Source organism: Pyrgilauda ruficollis, unplaced genomic scaffold (genome assembly GCF_017590135.1).
Source record: "Pyrgilauda ruficollis isolate IOZ18807 unplaced genomic scaffold, ASM1759013v1 scaffold4, whole genome shotgun sequence".
Taxonomy (NCBI): Eukaryota; Metazoa; Chordata; class Aves; order Passeriformes; family Passeridae; genus Pyrgilauda; species Pyrgilauda ruficollis.
This window is the reverse complement of record NW_024525489.1, coordinates 4,105,173-4,128,099: the sequence shown is the minus strand read 5'-3', so window position 1 is coordinate 4,128,099 and position 22,927 is coordinate 4,105,173. Positions and strand designations below refer to the sequence as shown.

Sequence of the window (22,927 nt, the reverse complement as noted above, 5' to 3'; positions counted from 1 at the left end):
ACCTGACTTGATTTCTTGCTCTCAAAGTTCTTTAGTAGTAGACTTTTCTGTAGCTGCTGTGTTATGGGGAATTCTCAATTATCTAAGGAGCTTTGTGAATGCCCTGAAATTTGATGTCCTTTACAGTTGCCTTTACAGTTAAACTCTTTAAACACTCTACCCAGAGGCTTTGCAGTCTAATGTGGTGGATCTGTATCTTGTATAAGAATGTTGTGTTAGAAGTAGGAATAGCCTTTGTTTCTGAACTGTGTGACCGAACAGGACAGAAAGTTTGCAAATTACGGGTTTAGCATAAAACAATGAAAAAAGGGGAAAGTAAATGGCTCATGTTGTGAAGCCTTATTAACCATGACACTGTTTCCCTGAAGTTCTAAAAGTTTTTTGATAGTTTGTGAATACAGGACTGTAATAGGAATGCTCCTGACAACTTTATCAGGGTGTGTCAAATTTAAATATTAAGAATGCCATGTCTAGTTTTAAGCTGGTAGAGTGAGATTTGTACCAGACTGTTTTCACTAAATAGTAGTCTGGTAAAGCTTATTAAATACTACTTAGGGCCAGGTTGGGACATGGAGTGGATTGGAATAATCCAGATGACTTGGAGTTACACCAGTCTTACCCTCTGTCTGGCATCAGGGACACTGCTCAGGAAAAAGTGCTTATGTATGCTTGGCTTACATAAGCTTCCCCTTCTTGCTGGTATCCACTTGAGAATACTGTCAGAAACATGTTGGCTGGACTTTCCAAGGTCTAGTATTACAATTTTTGTCTCAAAGCTTTTAGCAGTGCATTTTGAAGGAGAGAAGATTGTCTTTCTCTCCAGGCTATGTGAAAGTCACAATGTAAGGAATGCAAATATGCTACTAAGGAGCCTTACACCACCACCTGGTGTCCTTTGAGCATAACAACAAAGCTTTTGGTCTGATCTATACAGGCCTGTGTCACTTCTAGTCAGTACATGCTGACATAATTCACTGTGATATAGCACGTGGAAGACCTTTCAGTCAGGAAGGTAAGCAAGATACCACAGTGTGTCTAAAGCTTCTCTAGAGCTGAAAAGCAAAGCAGGTGTTAAAAAACCAAATCAAGTAGTCTGTGTCTCTATGGTACTAAACAATAAACCAAATCGTGTCCATTCAAACCTAAAAATAAAAGACTTTAATTTAAAGTTATCAAGCCTATAATAGGTTCTCCCTAATTCACATTTAATCAGGACAATCTCTAGAGTCAAAAAATTATCAGTCTTGTTTGCTGTCTCTGGACAAATACAGGTGTTGAATGTGTTACTCTGGTTTCATTTCACCAGAATATCATTAGCTTGCTAAATATGCAGCTGCATAGCTAATAAATGCATGATAAATACACTGCTATTCAAAAAGCTTTATTATAGCTGTGAAAAGGAGTCTCTGAGCTCCTGCTTTCCAGAGAGGATAGTAGTTCAGTGGCATCCAATCTTAGTTTTTAATGCCTACTTTACCTTAAGCCATGATGAATTAAAACTTAGTTTTTGTTACCAAGGTCAAAAGCAAGGTAATCAATTGTGGGAGAGAACCAATGTTGGAAACTTGTTCTTTTAAAGAATTAGTCAAGGCTGATGCTTGCCATACAATTTCTCAGGTGGGGGCGATGAATTGTGTAGTGCAACTAGAAGTAGTTGTGTTACTGCTGAAACTTACAAATTGAAATATGGAAAAATGTCCTAGTGGAGGAGTAATAGTTTAGAAACTACAGAAACAAAAGATAGTACATAACTAAATCCTGTATAAATTTTGACATATTGGTAAATTTTCTTGTCAATGTATTCCATAGAGGAACTTGTCAGTTTGTAAATTAGGACAACAGTTGGCTGCTGTTCATGGAAAAATAATCATGCTTCCATTTTTGCGGTTTTTTTTATACTGTTAGAGGGTAGACTCTGCAACAAAAATGTTGGACACATTAGTTAGGTATGTTTTGCTATGCTGTGGGAAAAGCATGACATAAACCCCACAGTTATTTCTGGTCACAGACTGATTTGAAATGTGCAGAAGCACAACATCTTATCATGTTCTGAGAGCTGGAGCACCTTGCCTATGCAGGTGGTTTGAGAGAATTGGGTCCAACCTGGAGAATCAAAGGTTCCAGAGAAAGCTCATTGCAGCCTTCCAGTACCTAAAGGGGGCTTATAAAAAAGAGGGAGAGAGACCTTTTTATGCAGGCAGATAGTGATAGACAAGGGAAAATGGTTTTGAAGTGAAAGAGGAGAGGTTTAGATTAGATTCTGAGAAGCAATTATTTAGTGAGATGATGGTGAGGCACTGGAATATGTTGCCCAGAGAAGTTGTGGATGCCCTGTCCCTGAAAGTGTTAAAGGCCAGGTTGGATGGAGACCTGATCAACCTGGTCTAGTAAGAGTTGTCCTTACACATGTCAGGGGCATTGCAACTAGATTATCTTTGAAGGTCCCTTACAACCCAAACAATTCTGTGATTCCATTACTTCTTATGTCCTTTCACCTTGAAATCTTGTCATTCTCAAATATCCCAAAATAGTTTGGAGACGAGTGTGTTGGAGATGAATTGTGCTGAAACTTGATGCATGTTTAATATAGGTTAGTCTCAGCAAGAGTAGAGGCTTTTCAAGAAGGCAGGCAGAAATAGCATATGAAACAGATTTCACTGTAAACAGTATTTCATCTAGAAAAACAAAAAATTAAGTTGAAGAATGCTGCCAGAGGAAAATAAATACAGTGATAAAGATCAAATAATTTTCAACTACTGTGCTTTAAAGCAAATTCTAGATTCTACTCTGTGTTTAACACCCTGATTCTTGACAGACAAGAGTCTGACATTGGCCAACCCCTGATTTTCTTGCATGCTTAATGGGTGGACTAGGAGGGCTGTTTTGGCATGTCCAGACACACACACTTCTATACGAACAAGTTAAATTTATGCCAGTGATGTTTTAGTGACATCCAAAAATGGCATCTGGGTTATGATTTGCAGGAAATTGTCTGCCATTTAGTTTAGTTTACTGGCCTTGTTACTGCTTAGGATTATTTGGCTAACATGAAAAAATGGTCTTTATGCAAGGTCTCAGTGAATTTCTTCAAACTGTGGATTACAGAGTGCTTTGGTTTTATTACATTCTTGGCTATAATGATGCCATAGAAAATAGACCTACATTTGAAAATGTAAATTTATTTGCATTTCTTTCTTCCTCATCCTGGTGCTTTTTGCCTACTTTTGCTGTTGATCCTGAAACTTCCCTCCTTCTGGAAACAATTCCTTGTACGTTTGTCAAAAACGACATTGCCAGGGCTTTTTCCCCTTTGTTTTGGACTTTTCTGGGAAAAGGCAAGTCTGACACTTATGCATGAGTGTGAGCACAAGAGATCACTGTGACCACATGCAGTAATTCTAGAATGATGAATAGCCTGCAAATCTTACTGTCTTTTATTTCTGGCTTAAACTCCTGATAGTATTGTTCAATTGCCTAGTAGTTTATAGTGAGGACTGAAATAGATATTTAAGAAAGGAAAATGGACTTCCTGACCTGTACAGGTAATTACTTGAGTGCATTTTCATCTGTGCTTCTTATAGTCTCAACCAGCATGGCACATATTTTCTGGTCTTTGGGCTTCTGATTTTTAGTAGTAGAATAAATAATCTTGGGAATTTGTTAAGTATATCAAGACAAGAAAGATGCTGAAAGGCATTAAGGAAATTTAAATAAGATCAGAAGTGGAGTTTCTGTCAGTGCTTGACTTGGAAAACTTGCCTCCTTAAATTCCCAAATAGCCAATGTTTGGCACAAGTTAACACAAACGTAATTGTGTGTACCAATAGCAGCTGTAGCTGTGCTGCAGATCTGTGTAGTCAGGATGACATCCCTGCCTCTGGGCTCAGAGTAATGTGCCTTTGTGTGTTTAGGGGCTTGTACTCTAACAAATGGTGAAAGGTTCACTCTTTCTGTTTGGGTCTTGTAGTGCTCTTTTGTTGTGGTGTTTCTGGATAGGCTGATGAATGGTCTGAAACAGGAGATAGCAGATTTTCTCCCTAAATTTCTCCTTCCTATGAGTTTAGTTCTCTGATTACATGTTAGTAATAACAGCAAATTGCTGTTGTGCAACCTGTCATTTGGAGGTAAGTGTAGGGCAGAAAGGAAGGATGATAGGTTAAATTTCTTTACATTGCAGGTATCTTCAGGAGTAGTTAAGTTACCAAGCCTTAAAAAATTTGCACGAGGGAAGGAGAGGCAGGCAGTGAAAAGAAACTCCACATCTCCATGGCAGATGGAAGGAGGGATTCAGCATGAATCACCCAAAGCCTGGTAGAAATTTGAATGGCACGTCCAGATCTGTGGCTCACACCTGCTGCCCACCCCGCTGTGGAAAGAGCTGCAGCAGCTGCTTTCCAAAGCTGTAGGAAGACCTCCTCTGAGGTTCTGTGCCTGGGGAGAGGGTCTGTCTGGGGATTAGAGCCAGGGGTGCTGGACAAGCCTACTTGTACTATGACCAGAGAATCTCATTTTCACTGCTATGAGCAGCCTACCAGTCAGCTTCAAGAGGATCAGGTATTTTCCAGGTGGTTTGTTTTGTATTTGTCCTACAGTTCTAGATGGCTACGTTTTTGAAAGCACTCTACTCCATGTTTATGATGGGAAGTACTGAGCAGCTGGAACTGGGAGACAAGAAAAGGAAGGACATGCTTATGCATATTTCCCTTTCCTCTAGAGTTTAAGATTGTGTCTTCTGGTACATTTTTACCCTTTGATATTTTCAAAGAAGGAAGTTTTCCAGTATGTTGTAGACAGTGTATCAGATAGAATAAATGTCTTTAAATTACCTAGCTTCTCACTGGTCTTAGACTTAAAAATGTTAATCCTGTATCATTTCTATTCCAAAGTCAAAAGGCATTTTTTCCCTACTGTGTTTCGGAGGTGATATCCTAAGTATGAAAAAAGATTATTTAAAAGGGTATTTGGACTAAATACAGTTATGCCCACAGTGTTGCAACAGCCTAGTGCTCATGAGAAAAGGATAATTTTAGTGAAAGTTTGGATTATTGCGAAAATGTGCAGAAGCCTGCACGCTTTAACAGACTTTAACACTGTCAAGTCATAGGATTAGGTTTCTTATCCTGTCCGTACAAGTGCACTGGATCATATCCCAAATCAGTAGTAAAAATAATATGCATAAGACCAGTTGTGTCATGGAAAACTTGTGTGCTGAGAGAGGTAGGTGGTGTGCTTTAAAACACTTAAAAATATTAAGTTTTCATTCTTGAGAAGATACTAACATGGTCTTTGAGGATGCTGAGTGTGAATCTTGGGAAGGAAAGTGCTCTTCTTCCTTCTATTGATATATAAACTTGAATATAAGGTAGTGCTCCCTGTATGTTCTTGCCCTCTACAACTCCTGTGGTATTCCTAAGCAGAATGATTTGGTATTAAATACACAGTCACATTGTGTACAGACAGTTGGAGTCAAGGAAAGCTCTCCTTAGACTGTCCAGCTATAAGTAACCTCCTTGCCAATATCTGAATACTTCAACTTCTTGCCAAAAACTTGGCTATTTAGTTGCACAATTAATGCATATCTTTAATTGTGGTATAACTTGTTTTAAAGTTGAAAAATTAGTCTCCCTGATTTACTGTATTTTTTGTTAACTTGGTGATGCTTAAAGCGGAGTATTGATCTGTGATGTTTCCAGCTGTCACCTGAATATAGGAAAGCCCTGGACTGGTTAGCTGTTTTCTGTCTCAGTGATGAAGACAAAAAATTTAACTGCTTTTGATATCAGCTAAATTAGTGCATGCTGCAGTTACCTACTGTACTGTACAGTTCGATTTACTGGTTATATCAAAGCTTTGAAAGGGTCCTTAAATCTCTTCAGTAGAGAAAAAAAAATCTGTTACTCTGGAGTGTGAAAACAAGTTCAGTAATAAGGCACCCTAATCCCTCTTGGGTCTAAATTACGAAATTATTGGCAATTTATTTGTCTAATGACTGCATTGTCACTGTACTTTGAAATTGCTGGGTTTTTTAACAATCAAGCTAAACCCACGTATTGCTGTTCACCTGTGAAGCCCATTGCTCACTGTATTTGATATGAGCTCTGTGTAGAAACAAACTATTATTGCTGCTCACATTTGGCAAGCAGCACTCTGCCTGCTCACAAGTACTGTAGAAAATGAGTAATGGCTGTTAATAAACTTGTTTGCTCTGTTTGCAGTAAAGACAGAGATCTCACAGTAATTGGACAATCATGCTGCAGTGCAGGAGTCTTACGTGACAAAGACTGAAGAAGTACTTTCCCTATGGGAGTTTGCCACTAATGGGCATTAGGTTTCATCCACCCTCCATGAGCTACTGTAGGCTTTTGAAGAATTGGAGAAGGTATAAAATTAAAGTAATATTTCTTCTGAAGGGTTCTAGGAGAGATTAAGAGAATACAAATGAGAGTTTGCTTTTTAAAAAGTGTTTGCTGAGCTGTATAACCAAGATCCAGGGATTGGATATGTGAAAAACAGAACCAATTTGTTATTTTAAAGCCTCTCAAGTAGGCAGACTTGTGTGCAATTTACATACACACTGGCAATGGCTGATGCCTGTTGAAATTTCTGCTTCTCTTTCCGTCCAGGAGATTACAGGGGTGAGGAGGAGTCACTTTCCTCAGGCTTTCTGATATAATACAAGTTCTGCATTTAAACTGAAATAAAACAACAAAACGTATTGGGTAATGAATTAAATTTGTAGGCTGGAGGCCATTAGCATTGTGAAGTGTTTTTCTGTGGTCCTCAAAAGAGCTTTCTCCTTGTGGGTGTCTTACTGTAGGTTAATTTTACTATGCAGGTCTCCAGCCTGAGTTCCCAGCTAACAACTGAAACTGTGCAGATGAAGCTTTGATACTTACTAATAGTTTCTACTTGGAGATGAAAGTGTATTTAACAAAATGCCCACTGAAGTGCAGGACTGTATCCTGCATTATACAGACTGTCCAGAGTCAGTCCGGGTGTATTTCTGCTTTACTTGAAATCAGTGTGGGTTTTGTGCTGATTTTGATGGTGTCAGGATTTCACTGAGGATTTCCACCATTCTCCTGGGTACAGGAAGCCCTAATTTCTCCCTTTGATGCTATGCAGTAAATACTTCCCAAATAAAATGTTTAGGGCTTTTTCTTAAAGTGATCAGACATTTACAGAGGGCTGTTTCTGTGAGGTAATGTGAATGTTGGTGCATTTGCCATATTGGTGCTACTGAGCACTTAGAGCACTGAGCAGGAACCTCTGTATGGAGGCATCCTGCACAGGCACAACACAGTGGCAGCTTTGCTTATTCTAATAATGGAGGAAGCCAAAAGGCAAGAATCATTCCTGCAGAATCATTCCAGGAAGAAACACAACAGAGATTCAAAGTATTTTATCTAAGCATGAAGCATTAAAATTCCAGTGTCCTTAAGCAAGTGTCAGAGAATGATAAAGGTATCTTCATGTATACACAAGTTCTGCTTATTATTCTGTAACAAGAAATTGTCAAAGATATGATATGAAAGCATTTGACAGTCTTCATATTTTCTTTCAAATAGCATAGATTTGGTTTTTTTACTCTTAGGTGCATTTTTACATTGAAATAAAAGCAAACTAGTACTAGTTTACTGCATTGCAGATGGTTAAAATCAAAGCTTGCAAACAAAAGTGTCCATTGAAGCTTGAGATCTAGGCTTAGCAAGTTCTTAAGATCTTGATGTTCACAAGAACATTGAATTCTCTTAACAGCAATCTTATCATTGCATTGAGCTATGATTTGGTTTTTTCTATGTTGCATGGTAAGAGTGGAGATGCATAGGAAATTGTAGGATTTGAAGAATGGTAGGAATGGCAAAAAAAAACTCCATATATGAATTGGTTCCTAATTTCAATACCATATCAGTGGGCAGACTAAAATCTGTATGTGGGTGGAATTCACCAAGTGTCTTGCACAAATTGAAAAGCTGATCTCAGAAATGAGAGCTCCAAAAACATCCTTGTATGTGGCAAAAGAGTCCCCAGAAAAATCTTAAAATGTGACTTTAAAGGCTCGGTGTCCAAAAGTCTATATTTTTGGTCATAGATAAATCCAAACAGATTGTTGCATTGGACTGGGTTGTATTTTTCATCAGGCATCTCTGCCTTCATTTTAAAAACTAATACTGCTACACAATATTCACAGTTTAAGTGAATATTTTCAGTTTCCTTACTGTGTTTATCTCTCTTGCAAAATCTTCTGTGACAATTTAATTGTTGTTTTTCTATTTGAAGTTGTGCATCAGCTTTCCATATAGTGTATTCAAGTATGAAGGCAGCTATGTTATTTAGAAGAAGAATTGTGCTGCTTGTCACTGAAGAAACCAGCTTTACCTGAAACCTACAGCTTCATAGCACACTTGCAGAAAACTGAATGAATACAAGCCATGGGCAGGCAACAGTGTCTCTTAAAAATATAGATGGCTTTCCCAGATGTTTATTTAATAATGAAGATGATGGTGAATCAATTGGTGGGAGTCACTGCTTGAAAAATACTTACTCTGTTTGGTAGGCTGTACCCCCTCCAGGGGATTTGCTTTAGCCGAGTTTTATAGCTCATTGAGACATTAAATAATAGTACTTATAAAACCTGAATGTAGACTTTAGTATCTGCTTTCCTGGTAGTAATCTAACTCTTCAGACAAGACTCTAAAATTGTTCCAGATCACATTGCATGCTTCTAATTATTTGAAATTTGGAAGCACTCATCTTTAAGGCATTGCCTGCTGGGAAGGTTGCCCCAGGCAGCATTGGAAAAAACATGAACAGATCTAGGAGAATCCAGAAAAGTAGTTATGGGAAAAAAGGGCAATATCTTTTTACAGAGTCTTTTGGGCATCCCTGCTGCAAGGGGCTGCTCAAAAAATGGGGGGAATGAAGCGACTTGAGTGCTGTGTCAGTGAAGGCAGACACAGTCTCCTGTGTCTCCTATCTCCTTCAGACTCCTCAGTCACCAGTGCAAAATATTCTGGTGTGGGAGAGACTCTTGGTCAGCAGCTCACTGGCTAAATGCCACATTTATTTGCAAAGACAGCTAATTGAAGTGCTAGTCTTGCAAACAATTCTGCAATTCAATAGGACAGGCTACTCTGAGGGTGTGGGAATGAGTTTGACTTCCTAGTGTCAAGTTCAGCCACATTTTAAAGAAAGGGCCAAGAACTGTTGTTGAAACATTGCAGCACCTACAATGCTTTTTTAAAGAGATCTGAATACCCAGAGTATGGAAGCTGTAATAAATAACCCGCTTGTTGGATTTCATCACTGCCATAAATGGCAACCAGGCTGATTTGGAGAGATTTAAGTGTAATTATATTGTTTGCTCCTGTCCTGCTTATAGAAATTACACCATTCCTTTCTGCATTCAGAATTGTTTATGTTCAGTGGCAACATGACTGTTTTCAAGGTGTCTGGGATATTTCTGTCTACAATGAAATGCAGTTTCTGGGTATACAGTGTCACAGTTGCCCATCTCTGTCTCCATTACTTTTTTTTTTTTTTTTTTTTTTAAACAAATGACAAACTATCCACATAGGTCTATTCCCCTGAAGGTAGGGTCCAAAGTAAGAACCAGTCCACTGTCTGATTTTGAGTGCTGATGTACTGATTGCTTGCAGTGAGCATCTTTCTGAAGTCCATGGTTAGCCAAATACTTCCCAGATTATGCTGCACACTGTGCTGTATTTTGTTTCCAGGAGTAGTGTGCAGCCCAGCAGTCCTGGGGCAGAACTGACAGGAGATAAAGCTGTACTGGTTTCTCTTCAGCACATGGCTTAAAAATATGGATGCACAAAATCAGAGTTGGGCAATTGACATTATTGGAATTGGTTTCATAAAATATTGCTCTAGTAACTGACTTAACTTTGATTCTAGTAATCTTGGCATATGTTCAGTATTTACATTTTTTTATATCATTGTAAATCCTTGGGAATGAGATCTCGCAATCAGACCTTATGAGGTCAGGGTCCTTTAGTCATCATACTGGAATCCCTAACTGTAGTCCCTAACACAGCTAATGAGTAACAGTTTTCATTTAGGCAAGTCCTTAAATACAATAAGCTGGCATACTTGATTGAATATAAAAGCTGTGTACTAGAGGCTTATGCAATTTTTCTTTTGAGGAACCATCATGTAGACTTCAGCTAAAGGACGGCACAGCTTTGTGGAAAGTGGGATTATAAACAATCCACTGAATGCTATGTGCTCAAAATTTTTAAATTTTTCCTCCATCATCTTTGTTCTGAATGAAAATTGAGGACAGGTTGTTGCATAATGCATTTAGCTTTCAGAGCAGAAACTGCACATCTGAAATAATTTTGAAGCCTCTGCCTGCAATTATACATCTTTCTCCTGCAGGCACATTTTCAAAGATTGATTTTTGGAAAAGGTCTTTGTTGGTTTAGTGTATGTATATTATTCGTCACCAATCTGTAGTTGATGTACTGGGAAAAGACAAGTTTGATGAGGGATTGTATGTGTAATGTTTCATTGAAATGTATCAAACTAGAGCTTCCATGCTTAAGAAAAGCATGAAAGTTGTGTAAGAACTGTGATCCAAATCTGCCCTACAGAGGAGCAGAAATAGGGATGCTTTTGTGAAGATAATAGCTATCAAATTGTCTGTACTTCTATAATGATTATGAAATTGAGGTTAAATATGTTTATTGTTCCTTTGGCTAGTTAAGATGTTGCTTTGTTCTAAGACCATTGCTGTTTTGATAAACTAGATTTTATTTATGTCTCCAAAATTTGAATTATATAGCTATTGACATTTGAGCAGTGTAGAGAATTTAACTGGTAAATAATTTTTTACACATATAGTTGAGGATATCCTTTCTCTTGTTATTTTAGTTTCTAATGAAAGTGTTTATTTTGAAAAATTATGCTTGTTATAGGATTTCTGAAACTTAGATAACTGAGGCATTTCTGAAACTTATGTTAACTGAGGCACCCTAAATTGCAAGAACTACCAGCTAAATCCTGTATTTTGCAGAGAACTTCAGGATTTAACAAGTTGTGTGTAGTTGGTTATAATATTTGTTTTAATATCAAGAAAATATGGGGATCTTTTATAGGCAGTAGATAATTCTGTCAGTGTGCATATGGCAGGTCTAATTGTGTGCTGATTGTGGGGGACACTGCCATGCCTAATGGGTGCAGTCCTCTGTTGAAGGGATCACTATGAAATTTTAATGCAAATACATTGTGATTGTTTGTTCTCTTTTTTCATTTAATGAAATTGCTTATTTCACCCCAAGTTGCAGCCTTAACACTGCTGTACAAATCCTCTTTTACCTCTTTTTAACATTTCCATCTGAGAATGAAGGGATTAATTGCATCTGCTACATCTGTTTCCATTGCTGCTTCACTATATTTTCATTTTACTTGTGGACTTAACTGCAGTATGTATTTAAATATGAACAAGAAAAATAGTAAAAAGTGTCTGTAGTAATATTTTGTCAGAACCAGTCTCCCATAATTCTTTCTTTCAGTGTTTTTGCCTTCCGCAATGTTTCTATTCATTATCCCAGGTGTCTGTAGACAATATCCATAGTAATGCAACCATTTCTGCCATTTATGATTTGAACTTGTTCAGCCTTGATATTCTTGCTCTTGGAACTAATCAATGATACTGTCTCAAAGTGTCTTTAAGATCTAACTGCACACTCAGACAATGCTGTATAATGTCAAAATTCAGTTGGTCGTAGTGTATCCTAACTGCTTATGCTGCTTAGAGTTCTGTTGGTTATAGTGTAGTTATATCTTAAATAACTGCTTACACTGTTTAGATTCAGGATCTTGGGTGGACTGTTGAAATATATCAGTAGAAAATCAAACTGAGGAATAATGGGCCCTGTCTGTGTATGCTGAATTATATCTAGTGAGGCTCTGATAATTTTTCCTTCTTGCAATTTATTCTAATAAATTGGTTCTATGCATGTTTATTTTTAATACTTATTAAAAATATTTCCACAAAATATCCAATAGCTAAATCCCCTATGAAATAAATTTACAAAACTTTTCTAATAGCAAGTGTTTTAGACATATGTTTTATATAAATATGTATATGCTTTTAAAATGATGTTTTGGAAAGAGTGAAAAATGAGGGAAAAGGTGGCATGTCATGGCATCTACAGCTAACTGTCTTGTTTCCCTCCCTGTCTGAACCCACTCTGCCTCAGCTTTGTCCACCCCAGTCTCCTTCAGCTCTGATATCTCAAGTTAGCAGGACCATTCATTTTTCCTGCCTTTGGTAAGCCATGTCCTTTGGCTTTTGGTTCATTGTCAAAAATAGTGATATTTTTATGTTCCACATCCCTGGCCACAAGAAGCTCGGTGTGCGTGTCCCATCAGAGACTGTAGCAGGTTTGGTGATTGCCATGGAGAGCAGCTGGGAGAACTCGAAAAGATCAGCCTGGCTGAAGATGTGCAAGATGACTGTTTAGCATACAGCTCTCTCCTGAAACTGTGCAGTTTCTTCTCCCTTTCCTAGCACAAACATTCTGAGTGTTCTAGGAAGAAAGGTTTTCAGAGCTAAAAATACAAACTGTGTCCAGCTCTAGTACAGAAAACTGTCTGTACAACACAGAATATTTTAGTGAAGAGAGGGAGCCAAAACAGCACGTACCGAGGCAGGAGGAATGCAGAAAGATAACTGGATGCACTTAATGCAGTTTAATTTCACAGTAATATAACAATAATATAAAAGGTGGAATGATTTCAGGAAAGGGTTATGAAAAATACAGATTTAATGATGACCAGATACATGTTTCTGGCAGGATGTTTTTCTGTTGCAAGGCAGCTTTTCAGTGAGAAAATCGTTGCTCTCCTCTCTACCCTGCTGAACAAGTGGAATTTCCTTCCCTGTCAACTGGTGGAATTTCTGCAGCTCGTTATCTGTCTGCTGTTATCAGGATTCCATTAACTATCTGATGATTTCTCTTGCTCTTTCTGTTATGAAGCAGCACACAGCAAGCACAGAAAACTGTGTTGTACTCAAAATGACCAGTTAGGTTTTTTCGAACAGAATGCTCAAGAGGTTAGTATATACCAAAATGTTTTCTGTGTATGTGAAATATAAGCCCATTCCAGAGCAAGACAAGTACTGGGAATAAGACACTTGCATTTTCCATTTGTGACATAGTGCACACAGCTAATCTGGGATTATATGGATAGTCCCATAAGGCTGGCACATACTTCAGATATTAGTTAATGTCTCAAATCAGCAGATACCTTCCTGTAGTGTCAAGGATTTGCTAGTGCATTGTTCATGAGGTTGGTTCTCCTGAGTTATCTTAGAAATGGAGGAACCGGAAAAGGGAAGAAACGCTGACAACTACTGTCAATGTATGTTGTTTGGGCTGAAGATTTCAGACATGGTTCTTGTAATTTAATGTGATCTAACTTGTACTTACTGTCAGAAGTCCTCAAAGTTAATTTCCGTACTGATGTGAGTGGAACACACTTGCAAGGTCTGCTTCTCAGAAATTCTATACTTGAAGGAGACACAAGGGGTGGTTTTGATGATTCTTTATTGTGGGGAGAACTCATGGCAGTCCCTTGCATTTTACTGCAGTACAGAGTAGAAAAGGGGAAAGAGACCACAGCAGTTTTGCACAGAGGATCTTCTTGCATATAATAGAAAATGTGCTGGCAACCAGGATGTTTACATTATTTCCGGTAACAGTATATACATATTTTATGCTTTATGTGTGTTGTAATATTCTGAATGTTAATACTTTATTGAATAAATACTCCAACAAGAGATTTGTGAACTTTATAACATGCACCTAAATATTTTCATATGATCATCATCTCAAATTTCATGCATCGTCACAGAAAGGAAATTGTGCGTTACACTTTTACTCTTTGTTTCATCAATTCTAGTAACTTTATATTTGGTATGACTGTTTTGAAACACAATGTTTGTACAATACTCAACAGAGTAATATTTTTTAATAATTAATATTTGGTGGATTTTTTTTTCTTACAGAAGTTTTGATGTTGGGCTGCATCGCTTTCTGGTCAGGTAAGCTAATACTTACTTTGAATTGCACTCCCATATTACTGGGGTTTAACCTCAGCTGGCAGCAAGACCCCATGCACATTCACTTCCTGCAGTGGGATGTGGGAGAACTGGAAGGATAAAACTGAGAAGAATTGTGGAATGACATTAATGGTTTAATAGGGAAATTTAGAGCCGAGCCACACACAAGCAAAGCAAAACAAGGAACCCATTCACTCCATCGCGTGTAATGGTGACTTGGGAAGACAAACGTCACAACTCGGGACATTCCTCCACTGCTTCCTTCTTTCCCAGCTTGGTGCGCCAAGTGTGACACCATATGGTGTGGGATATCCATCCCTTGGGGTCACCTGTCCTGACTGTGTCCCCTCCCTCTTGCCCCTTGTGCACCCCCCCAGTTTGTGAGGAGCAAAACAGGCCTTGACTGTGTGTAAATGCTGCTCTGCAGTAACAGAAGCATCCCTGTGTTTTCAGCAATGCTGTTTTCAGCACAAATGCAAAACACAGCCCTTTGCTAGCTGCTGTGAAGGAAACAGACCTATCCCAGCAAAAATGTTAAAAACCATTTCTTTTGTTATGAGTAGAAATCACTATGTGAATTCAGTGTTACTTTATACTCTCTATGGTAAGTTCTTCTTTTGTCTTCTGTTGATTTTTTAGTTTGAAAAACTTTAACTATTTGTCTTGGCTATCTACCCAGTGTGACTCTCTAATAATCTTCAGGAAAACATGACTCAGGAAATTTCAGTAGCTGTGAAAATCTTAGTTTTTCTTGCACTGAAGATGAGCTTTAAAAAAACCTCTTTTCCACTGGTAACTCTAGTACCTTTATACCTTTTAAGAAGGGCTTGAATTTTATAGAAAATTTAGAATGTGGAGGGGAGTCATATGTTTTCAAAAGAAAAACCAATTTATTCAATGTGTGCAATGGACTGTTCTGAAGATGAATAAGGAAAGTGGAGTCATTGTTTGAGTGCTTTAGCTGATGATATTTAGAGAGATGAAGCAATTAAAGAAGGACACTTCAGCAAGGAAAGGGAAGTTAATGCATTTGAATTTTACACTGAGAAACTGTTTTTGATGTTTAGAGTTTTTTTGTGTGGGCAAAGTCACAGATGTTTACCAAGAATGTGTTTGCCTTCATTTTTAGTACAATACTTATTACTATCTACTGATCTTTACAAAGAAGTGTAGTGTGTACTGCGAAGGATGAATTTTTCTGTGGTCTTTGGGCACTTAGAAAATTAATTCTATCACTTATTTCATCTGCTGCAATGTCTGTCAGTGAAGAACTCTTACCTTGGAAGAATGAATCCAGTATGTATGAGCCAGAGTAAGCTGTTTGGGTCCCACCATAAGGATCAGGTGGTGTCAGCCTTTGCTTGAGTTGGCTTTGCTGCTGGACTCGTTATTTTAGGCGACTTTGTCATATTTCCTGGTTAAAGACTGTCTTAAGCCTTCACACATGAGTCCTTGTGGCTTTAATGCAGTAGTTTTTGGCACCAGATATGAGATCATACCAGCCTAGGTCACAAGGAAAATTGGGTTTATTTTAAGGTTGCACAGGCCAACCCACTTCTCATAACCTTTGAGCTGTAGACTTTGTGTATTTCTTTCTGTGTAACATTACAATTAACAGATAGCTCCCTTCATAAAGGCATTGTGTCAATATTACCGAACGAACTTCTGTTTTAGAGTTCTTAGACAACTGAATATATAAGTTCTGGTATCAGTTCTACAAAATTAGTTACATCTATATTTTGATGAGCAGATTTTGTTTGTAAATAATTCTGTAAGAAATTGTAATCATCATATTGAAACATGGTTTTAAAGATGCTACTTTATAAAAGAAGTAGTGTCCAAGAAGGTCTTCTGGGAGCGCATACAACTACCTAACCAAGAGTAGAATCATGGTAAGCACTGATGTACTAAGTTTGAGATGCTGGTAATGCTTCTGCGATAAAATATTTTCATTTGCTTCATACAAGGAGTGTAGTAAGATATTGTTCTCTCATACAGCATTGCTTTACCTCTCAAGGAGATGCTGTATTTAAATTGTATGTTTGTGTGATCCTGGACTGCAAATAGTCATGGAATTGGCATGAGTTGAATGTCATCTTTGACTCATGTATGACTTTTTTCGAAGCCTGCACAGCTGTGTCCTGTGCAGTTCCTCTTCTAACCTTAGCTTAGACATTTTCAGCGTGTTACCTACCTCTGCTAATTACTCTGTTAACTACTTCATCTGCTCTCTCTGTAACTGTGTTGCTAAGGAGGAAGGAATTTTCTCATCTGTTGTACCAGTATGAATTTTGCTTGGTGTTTCCTTAACAAAAAAAAACCCAACCAACCAAACAACAACAAACACAAAAACCAAAACAAATTTCCTTTTTGTGAGTAGGAAACTCACTTCCTTTGGAGTAGGAAACAGACTTGGTGTTAATCTCTTCTGTCTCTTCTGTTGGTCTGCCTTGTGAGTTTTTGAAAGTTACTGCCTTTTTTGCCTAGACAGTCTCTGCTCCTGAGAATTTGCAGTTCATCTCCTGTGTTAATAAAGTATCTGTCATACATGTTATACTGTTGTATTCACAGTTTTCATTGCCGTGTGAAATAAAACAGTAGGAAAGAAAAAACCTCAACCCAAAAAAAACCTGAGTTGCAGGAAGCATTGAAAGTTTATGAGGTGGGATTTGAAATGAAAAAGAAATTACATTGTTTTAAGTATAATGGCTCGACCCTGCCATGGAACAGGGAACCCACTGTATGACACTTGCAAATTCAAAGTCCAGGGCCAACAAAACTAAAAATAGTCTCTGCTAAAAGGACAATCTGCCTAATTAAATGCTGATTGAAGGAACTAGGACTGTATGTACTGTTGGCTTGGTATACACAGTCAGTGGCTTCCGCAAGTGAAGCATGACACAGAATATTACAGAGAATTACAACTACACAGGGTTTTTTCTGTGTTCTTAGTAAAGCGTTAATGGAAAATAATTTTCCACCCATCTATGTCTTGAATTGTGCTTCTGATGCTATTCTAAGATAGCTTGGAAAAGTTTAAAAATCTCATATTTTCAAATGCACTATGGATAGGTACATATAATCTAATGGCTAATAATGTGTTGTGACTTGGACTGAACTGGATTCTGGGACTAGATTTTTAATCACTGCTTGAAAGCTGAAATCAAGTAGTATCATGGAACTTACATTTGTGAAAGTAAAGTGCAATTGAGTATGTGGAGATCTGGGTTTTGAACATTTGTTAGCTATACCACTATATTTGAAGCAGGGATCCTGGAAACTCACCAGGGAAGGATCAGTACTTTTTTGATGAAAACTGGGGTTTGGTAATAGTAATGGAAATAATACTACTATACTTGGAAGATGTGAAAGAACCTATTTGTTACTACTTTAGAATTACCAAAATTATTAATCATGTATTTAAATCACATCAGTACTATACAAATGTAGTCATATTTTTCCAAATGTAGTCATATTTTTCCAACTTCAGGAAAAACAACCCTTTTTCTCCTAACTCAGAGCATTCTCAGAATGGAGCAATACATGCATTTGCAGAGTTAAAAATATGTAGAAATAGCCTTTAGCATAGCAGTTTAGAGGAGAAAGAGTAAGAGAGACTGCCTGTTGCTCTTTGCTCACTGAAGCTATTTTATCTAGGCATTTCATCCAGTGCTGAGAACAGGGCATTGGATAAAATAAAATTGTTAACTTGTGGGAATATTTACAGTCCTGATTCCAAACAGTACTTCCTTCAGGACAGCACTGATGAAGACAGTGGGGAAGAATGACAGTTCCTGCAGGCATGATTCTTTTGAAAAATCTCTATGCTTTCAGCTCCGCTGAGCCTTTGAAAAAGTGTGAATCATACTCATTTCAGTACAGATCTGGCTTTGAAGAGAGCTGCAGGACTACGCACCCCCAGTGTCTCCAAAAGGCATCCATCTGTTAGCAGTGCTCTCAGCTCACCCCATGGTTTGCAATTACTTTAGCTTGTTTAGAGTTGCAGGTTACTTAGTTTAGCTTAATCCTGGGTGCAAAGGTACTCTGAATACACAACTTGGAAATCACCCACTTTTTTAGTTTTCTCAGGTAAAGCATGGCATGGTTTGCCTCTAGGATCAAAATCTACTGTGTGGTGACCTCTACTAATTTTTAGTTAGGAAAAGGACACCTCTGTATAAGTACAGAATGATCCCATGGTGAGAGAGAGAATTATGGTTCTAACTAAGGTATGATTATGAAAGAAGAAATGGAAAAATCTGTTCATCATCTGGCTCAACTCCTGTTTAGTTTGCTGTGGAATCCCGTGGGATCCCACATCTTCAAGCCAAAGAAACCTATGCTCCTGCTTAAAAGAAACCCAAGCAGACCTGCTTAAAAGAAACCCAAGCCTTTTATTCACTGTATTAGAAAAAAAAAACCCCAAAAACAAACAAAAAAAAAAACAAACAAAAAAAAAAAAAAACAACAAACCACAAAAACAACAGACTAAAAGAACCCACCACACCCAAAAGTTTCCACAACCCCCAAACTTCTGAGCTTCCCCTTTCTCTTTAATGCACACAGGTCTTGGAAGGTCAACATACGCTGCAGCAGTTCTCCAACTCCATTGCTAGGTAAGCTCAGTGGTGATTCTTGGCTCCAACAGCTGGACACAGATTCTGTGTGAGGTTCAGTGTAGCACATGGCCCTCTCTTGGGAGCCAAATGCCACTACTAATGCTATTCCATCTCTGCTGCTCTTTTGAATGTAGCTGCTCATAAAATACCATTGACGAGCTAATACGTTGTAGCTGGGCTAGACAGCACAGTATTAATGAGATTCCACTTTTCTCCAGCAGCATTGATAAAGGTATGTGGATAGACACCTCTGCCTTTGAAAGTGCTAGCTATCCCCAGGATGCATTCTTTTTTCTTTGTTTTGTCAAGAGATTTGACTTTTTGGTTCACTCCTGGATACCTAGTGAGCCTTAAAGCATACACAGCAGTCATAGAATCATACGATAGTTTTTGTTCTAAGGGGCCATTAAGGATTGCCTAGCCCATCCTACCCTGGAATGAGCAGGTACAGCTTCAACGAGGTCAGGTTGCTCAGGGCTCTGTCCAACTTGACCTCAAATATTTCCACACATGAGGCATCTACTGCCTCTCTGAGCAACTTGTTTCAGTGTTTCATCACCCTCATTGTAATAAAATATTTTTTCCTTCAGTCTGTTTGAATCTACCCTCTTTTATCTAGAAGCCATTATGCCTTGCCTAGTTGCAGAAGGCTCTATTCAACAATCTGTCCCCATCTTTCTTCTAAGGCCCCTTTAAATCTTGAAGGATTGCAGTGAGGTCTTTCTAGAGCCTTCTCTGAGATGAACATCCCGATTCTCACAACAGTGTGTGCCCAAGCAGTCTTCTGAAGCAAACCACAATGCTTTCCCTAGAACAAAAATCTGTGTGTGCTTCTGGAGGTCCTTCACACCAACAGGCCACTTGTTTCTCATAGGTGATGTGGATACAAATACACCAACTTTGTCATCCTGTGCCATCACCTTGTAGTTCCTTAGTAGTTTTTACCCTTGGAACTGCTTTTTTCAGGCTGACTTTTTAGTCAGCCTTTTGTCATAAAATATGGCCACAGTGGCCACAGTGCTGCACTCACCTTCCTTCAGAGGAAAATGTGGTGCCCTATAGAACAATTTCTACATTGTATGGATTTGGCTGGTCTATTCAAAATAAGGTTAATCCTAACCAGTATTGCCAAAACTTTGTACTACTTTCCCTGAAAGTCCTGGATGACTGGTTGGAGCAGATCTATTTGACTCTTATGTGTACCTGTGTGGGAGACCTACTGAATAAAAAAATACTCTTTTCTTCAGTATAACCTGTGATATGTCTATGACAATTTTATGTATCTATCTCATTTTTCTCACTTGGATCAGTGCTTATACTGAGTGAACAGAAATGTGTCTGGATGAAGGAAAACAATTTTTATCTATCTGTAATCATAAAAGTAATGTAGCCAGTAAAAACTGTTAATGCTGCATGTGAAGCACTGCATCATTCCACTTAAATCTACTGAAAGGCTTCCTGGGGAAGGATCCAGTGGTGCTGCTAATTTGTTTGTCTTGTCAGGTAGGACCACTGGGTATGGAATATGTGTAACTGCTGTACTTAAGTTCTCTTTTGGGTCATTTTCTGCCTCCAATTTCTAGCCTATAAGCAAGGCAAGGAGACTTGCAGGGTATGAGACTTTTGTAAGTATTCACTAGTCTTGAATTCCTGGGATCTTTGTACTCCTCTGGAACAGTGCAGGTAAAGCCAGTGGAGATGGCAGAAGCAGTATTCTCAAGGGTGTCCACTTGTGATACAAGGTTCTGGATCAGAGTAACACAGAAACGGGCTGTTTCCAGGTTGTGTTACAAAAACATCCCTTTGGAAAAGAAAGCCTGCTGAAATAATACCTCCGTAACCAAGGAGCTAAGAGGAACAAAAGGTGATTCTTCCCATATTTGGGAATATTGTTATGTAGATGTGGTGTGATGTGCTGGAGACAGCTTTTGTAGGGACTTACTTGAAATTTTTTGAATGTTAGCATATACTAAACCTAAATGTGTAGTCTTGTTGGTAATAAATACAATTGTAAGAATCAGTAGATGAGATTGAATTGGCTTTGTGTCTAATTTATACGTCATTTTAAGGTTAAAGCACTTATTTCATTGATATGAAGAGTTACTGGTTAGCTTAGAGAATTTTTTCTTGCTTTCAATATGAGGCCTCAGGGTTTCTGCAAAAATAATTTTAAAGTTTTAAAACAGAAGAGAATAGCAGCTAATCCATCCATAGAGACCTCTGCATGGAGAAGTTGAAAAATATAGCTCTTTTTATAAAATACTGCAGTTACATCCAGCTGTATTGCAGACCCCTGTGCACTCTGCTTTCAGATGCATTGGAAGTTTTGCAATATGTGCTGTTTATAATTTTTGAATGGGTCAGCACTGGGCTAAATGTGTTCCTGTTGAAGGTAGAGATAAGAGCAAAGTGGTATTAATAAAAAGAAACCAAAAAACCTTAGTAAAAACCAACAAGCTAGATAGTGCTTGGAATCTTCAAAAATGTTCCAATTTTTAGACCAAGTCTATAAACTCCTGTGGTTTGCACTGGGAGGCTCTGTGACTGTTCTCCTGCGTGTGTATTGAGCACAAATGCGAACTGTACAAGTGACCATGATGTGTAAAATCAGTTGAGGTGTCTTAGAGTGGGACAGTGTCCAAAATACCTTGTTTGTTTTAAAACAAACTTGTTAACCTTAAAAACTTGATGAAATAGTAATAAAGACTAAGTGCTAAATTGCTTCAGAGGAATTGCAGTCTCTCAAACACCTTCTCAGAATGAAACCTTTTAATTTTTTTAAAACAGCAAACAATCTGTTGTTATATAATGAATTAGTATCGAACATGTTGCAAAAATAAGGCTAGGGTTTGTATAAACAAAACTGAATCTTTATGTAAATGTTATGTAAATGTGACATTTAACTTAAACTGTTGGAGTGGAGAAGTTGGGATTAACAATGTACAGATCTCATCATGTTTATGTGTTGCAACTGTGAATTAAAACAGTTTGTTATTTTTGTTGCAGAGTGTTTGAATTACTATCTATGAGTAAGAAATATGCTGTGAAACATGAAGTATTTAAAGACTCAGCTCATGCTACTTTTAAATAATTTTACTGAGTATTTTAACAGAGCTGCATCAAAGATTGCATTTCACTGTGTTGGAAGAAAGTGTGTGTCCAGCAATCTTGAACCACCTGTGATTTTAAGGATTCTGAATTTATTCTTTGTGTAGTCCAGGAAGTTATGTCACAGGAACCTTTTGTCCCTTACTCTAAGTGTCAGAATTTGGCTGGATTTTACATGTGATTTCAGTCTGAGGGACTTTGCATCTTATATTTTTATGTATTGCATCAACTTCCACCAAGCACTTCTAGTTGAAGCAAAGCATGTGTAAATTTTCGTATCACCTAGAGTATAAGTTTACAGAAATCTGTTGATTTTCTTTGCTTTCTGGTTAATTCTTTTGCCTTTTACCCTTTTAACGTTGTCCTTTTTTTTCTTCTTGTGGTCTGTATTTGTACTTTAGCATGGTAAGAAACATGATTGCAGCTTCTATATAGGAGGATGGGGTTGGTATAAACTTCAGTCTCAAAGTTGTACTGTTTTAGATGTGTTGCAGAAACCCACATGCTCTTCAAAGTAGAATTGTTAAGATGCAGACCAGAGCCAGAAAAAAATAGGATGAAAAGAGTACTCTTTTTCTACTCCAGCTTCTGGTAAATTAGTTGTATGCAGCTCAGTAAATGACATCGCAACCAGCACACGCCTCAGGCTGAATCTTCGTTGCCGGCCCTGCTGCTGCTCTGAGCTTGCTGTCCTGCCGTGTGACGAGCCTCCCGCCCTGTGTTCCCTGCCGCGTGCGGGAGAAAATAAGTCCCTCAGTACCCGTGGCTTTTCGCTCTCTGCCGGCGGCTCCGGCGGGAGCGCCGGCACCGGGAGCGCCGGCACCGGGAGCTGCTGCTGGCAGCAGCCCCGGGCTGCGCGGCGTGTCCTGCTGCGCTCGTTCCGCTGCTGCCCCGCTACGCCTGGGGGGCGGTCGGACTTGGCTTTCTCTAGAACGTCTTGGGGAATGAGGCGGGAGTCCATCAGACTGCCCCTCTGTTTCTTGGCATAGTCCCGTTTTAGGAAATGGGCATTCTAGGAGATGCGATCTATTATAAAATCTCCTCTACTTTTGTGCCTTTTCTTCTTGAAAGCGCCAGATTAGACAAGAGGAGTTCATATAACATACAGGCT

General features: G+C 38.4%; 1 protein-coding gene across 1 annotated transcript in view; it reads left to right on the top strand.

Annotated features, from left to right (window-relative positions):
- Window positions 1-22,927, top strand: part of HHAT (hedgehog acyltransferase) — a 147,560-nt gene that overhangs the window by 19,461 nt on the left and 105,172 nt on the right. Inside the window, exon 9 of the mRNA XM_041477305.1 lies at window positions 14,036-14,071. Coding sequence (XP_041333239.1) covers window positions 14,036-14,071 — 36 coding nt within the window. The remainder of the gene's footprint in view (window positions 1-14,035; window positions 14,072-22,927) is intronic.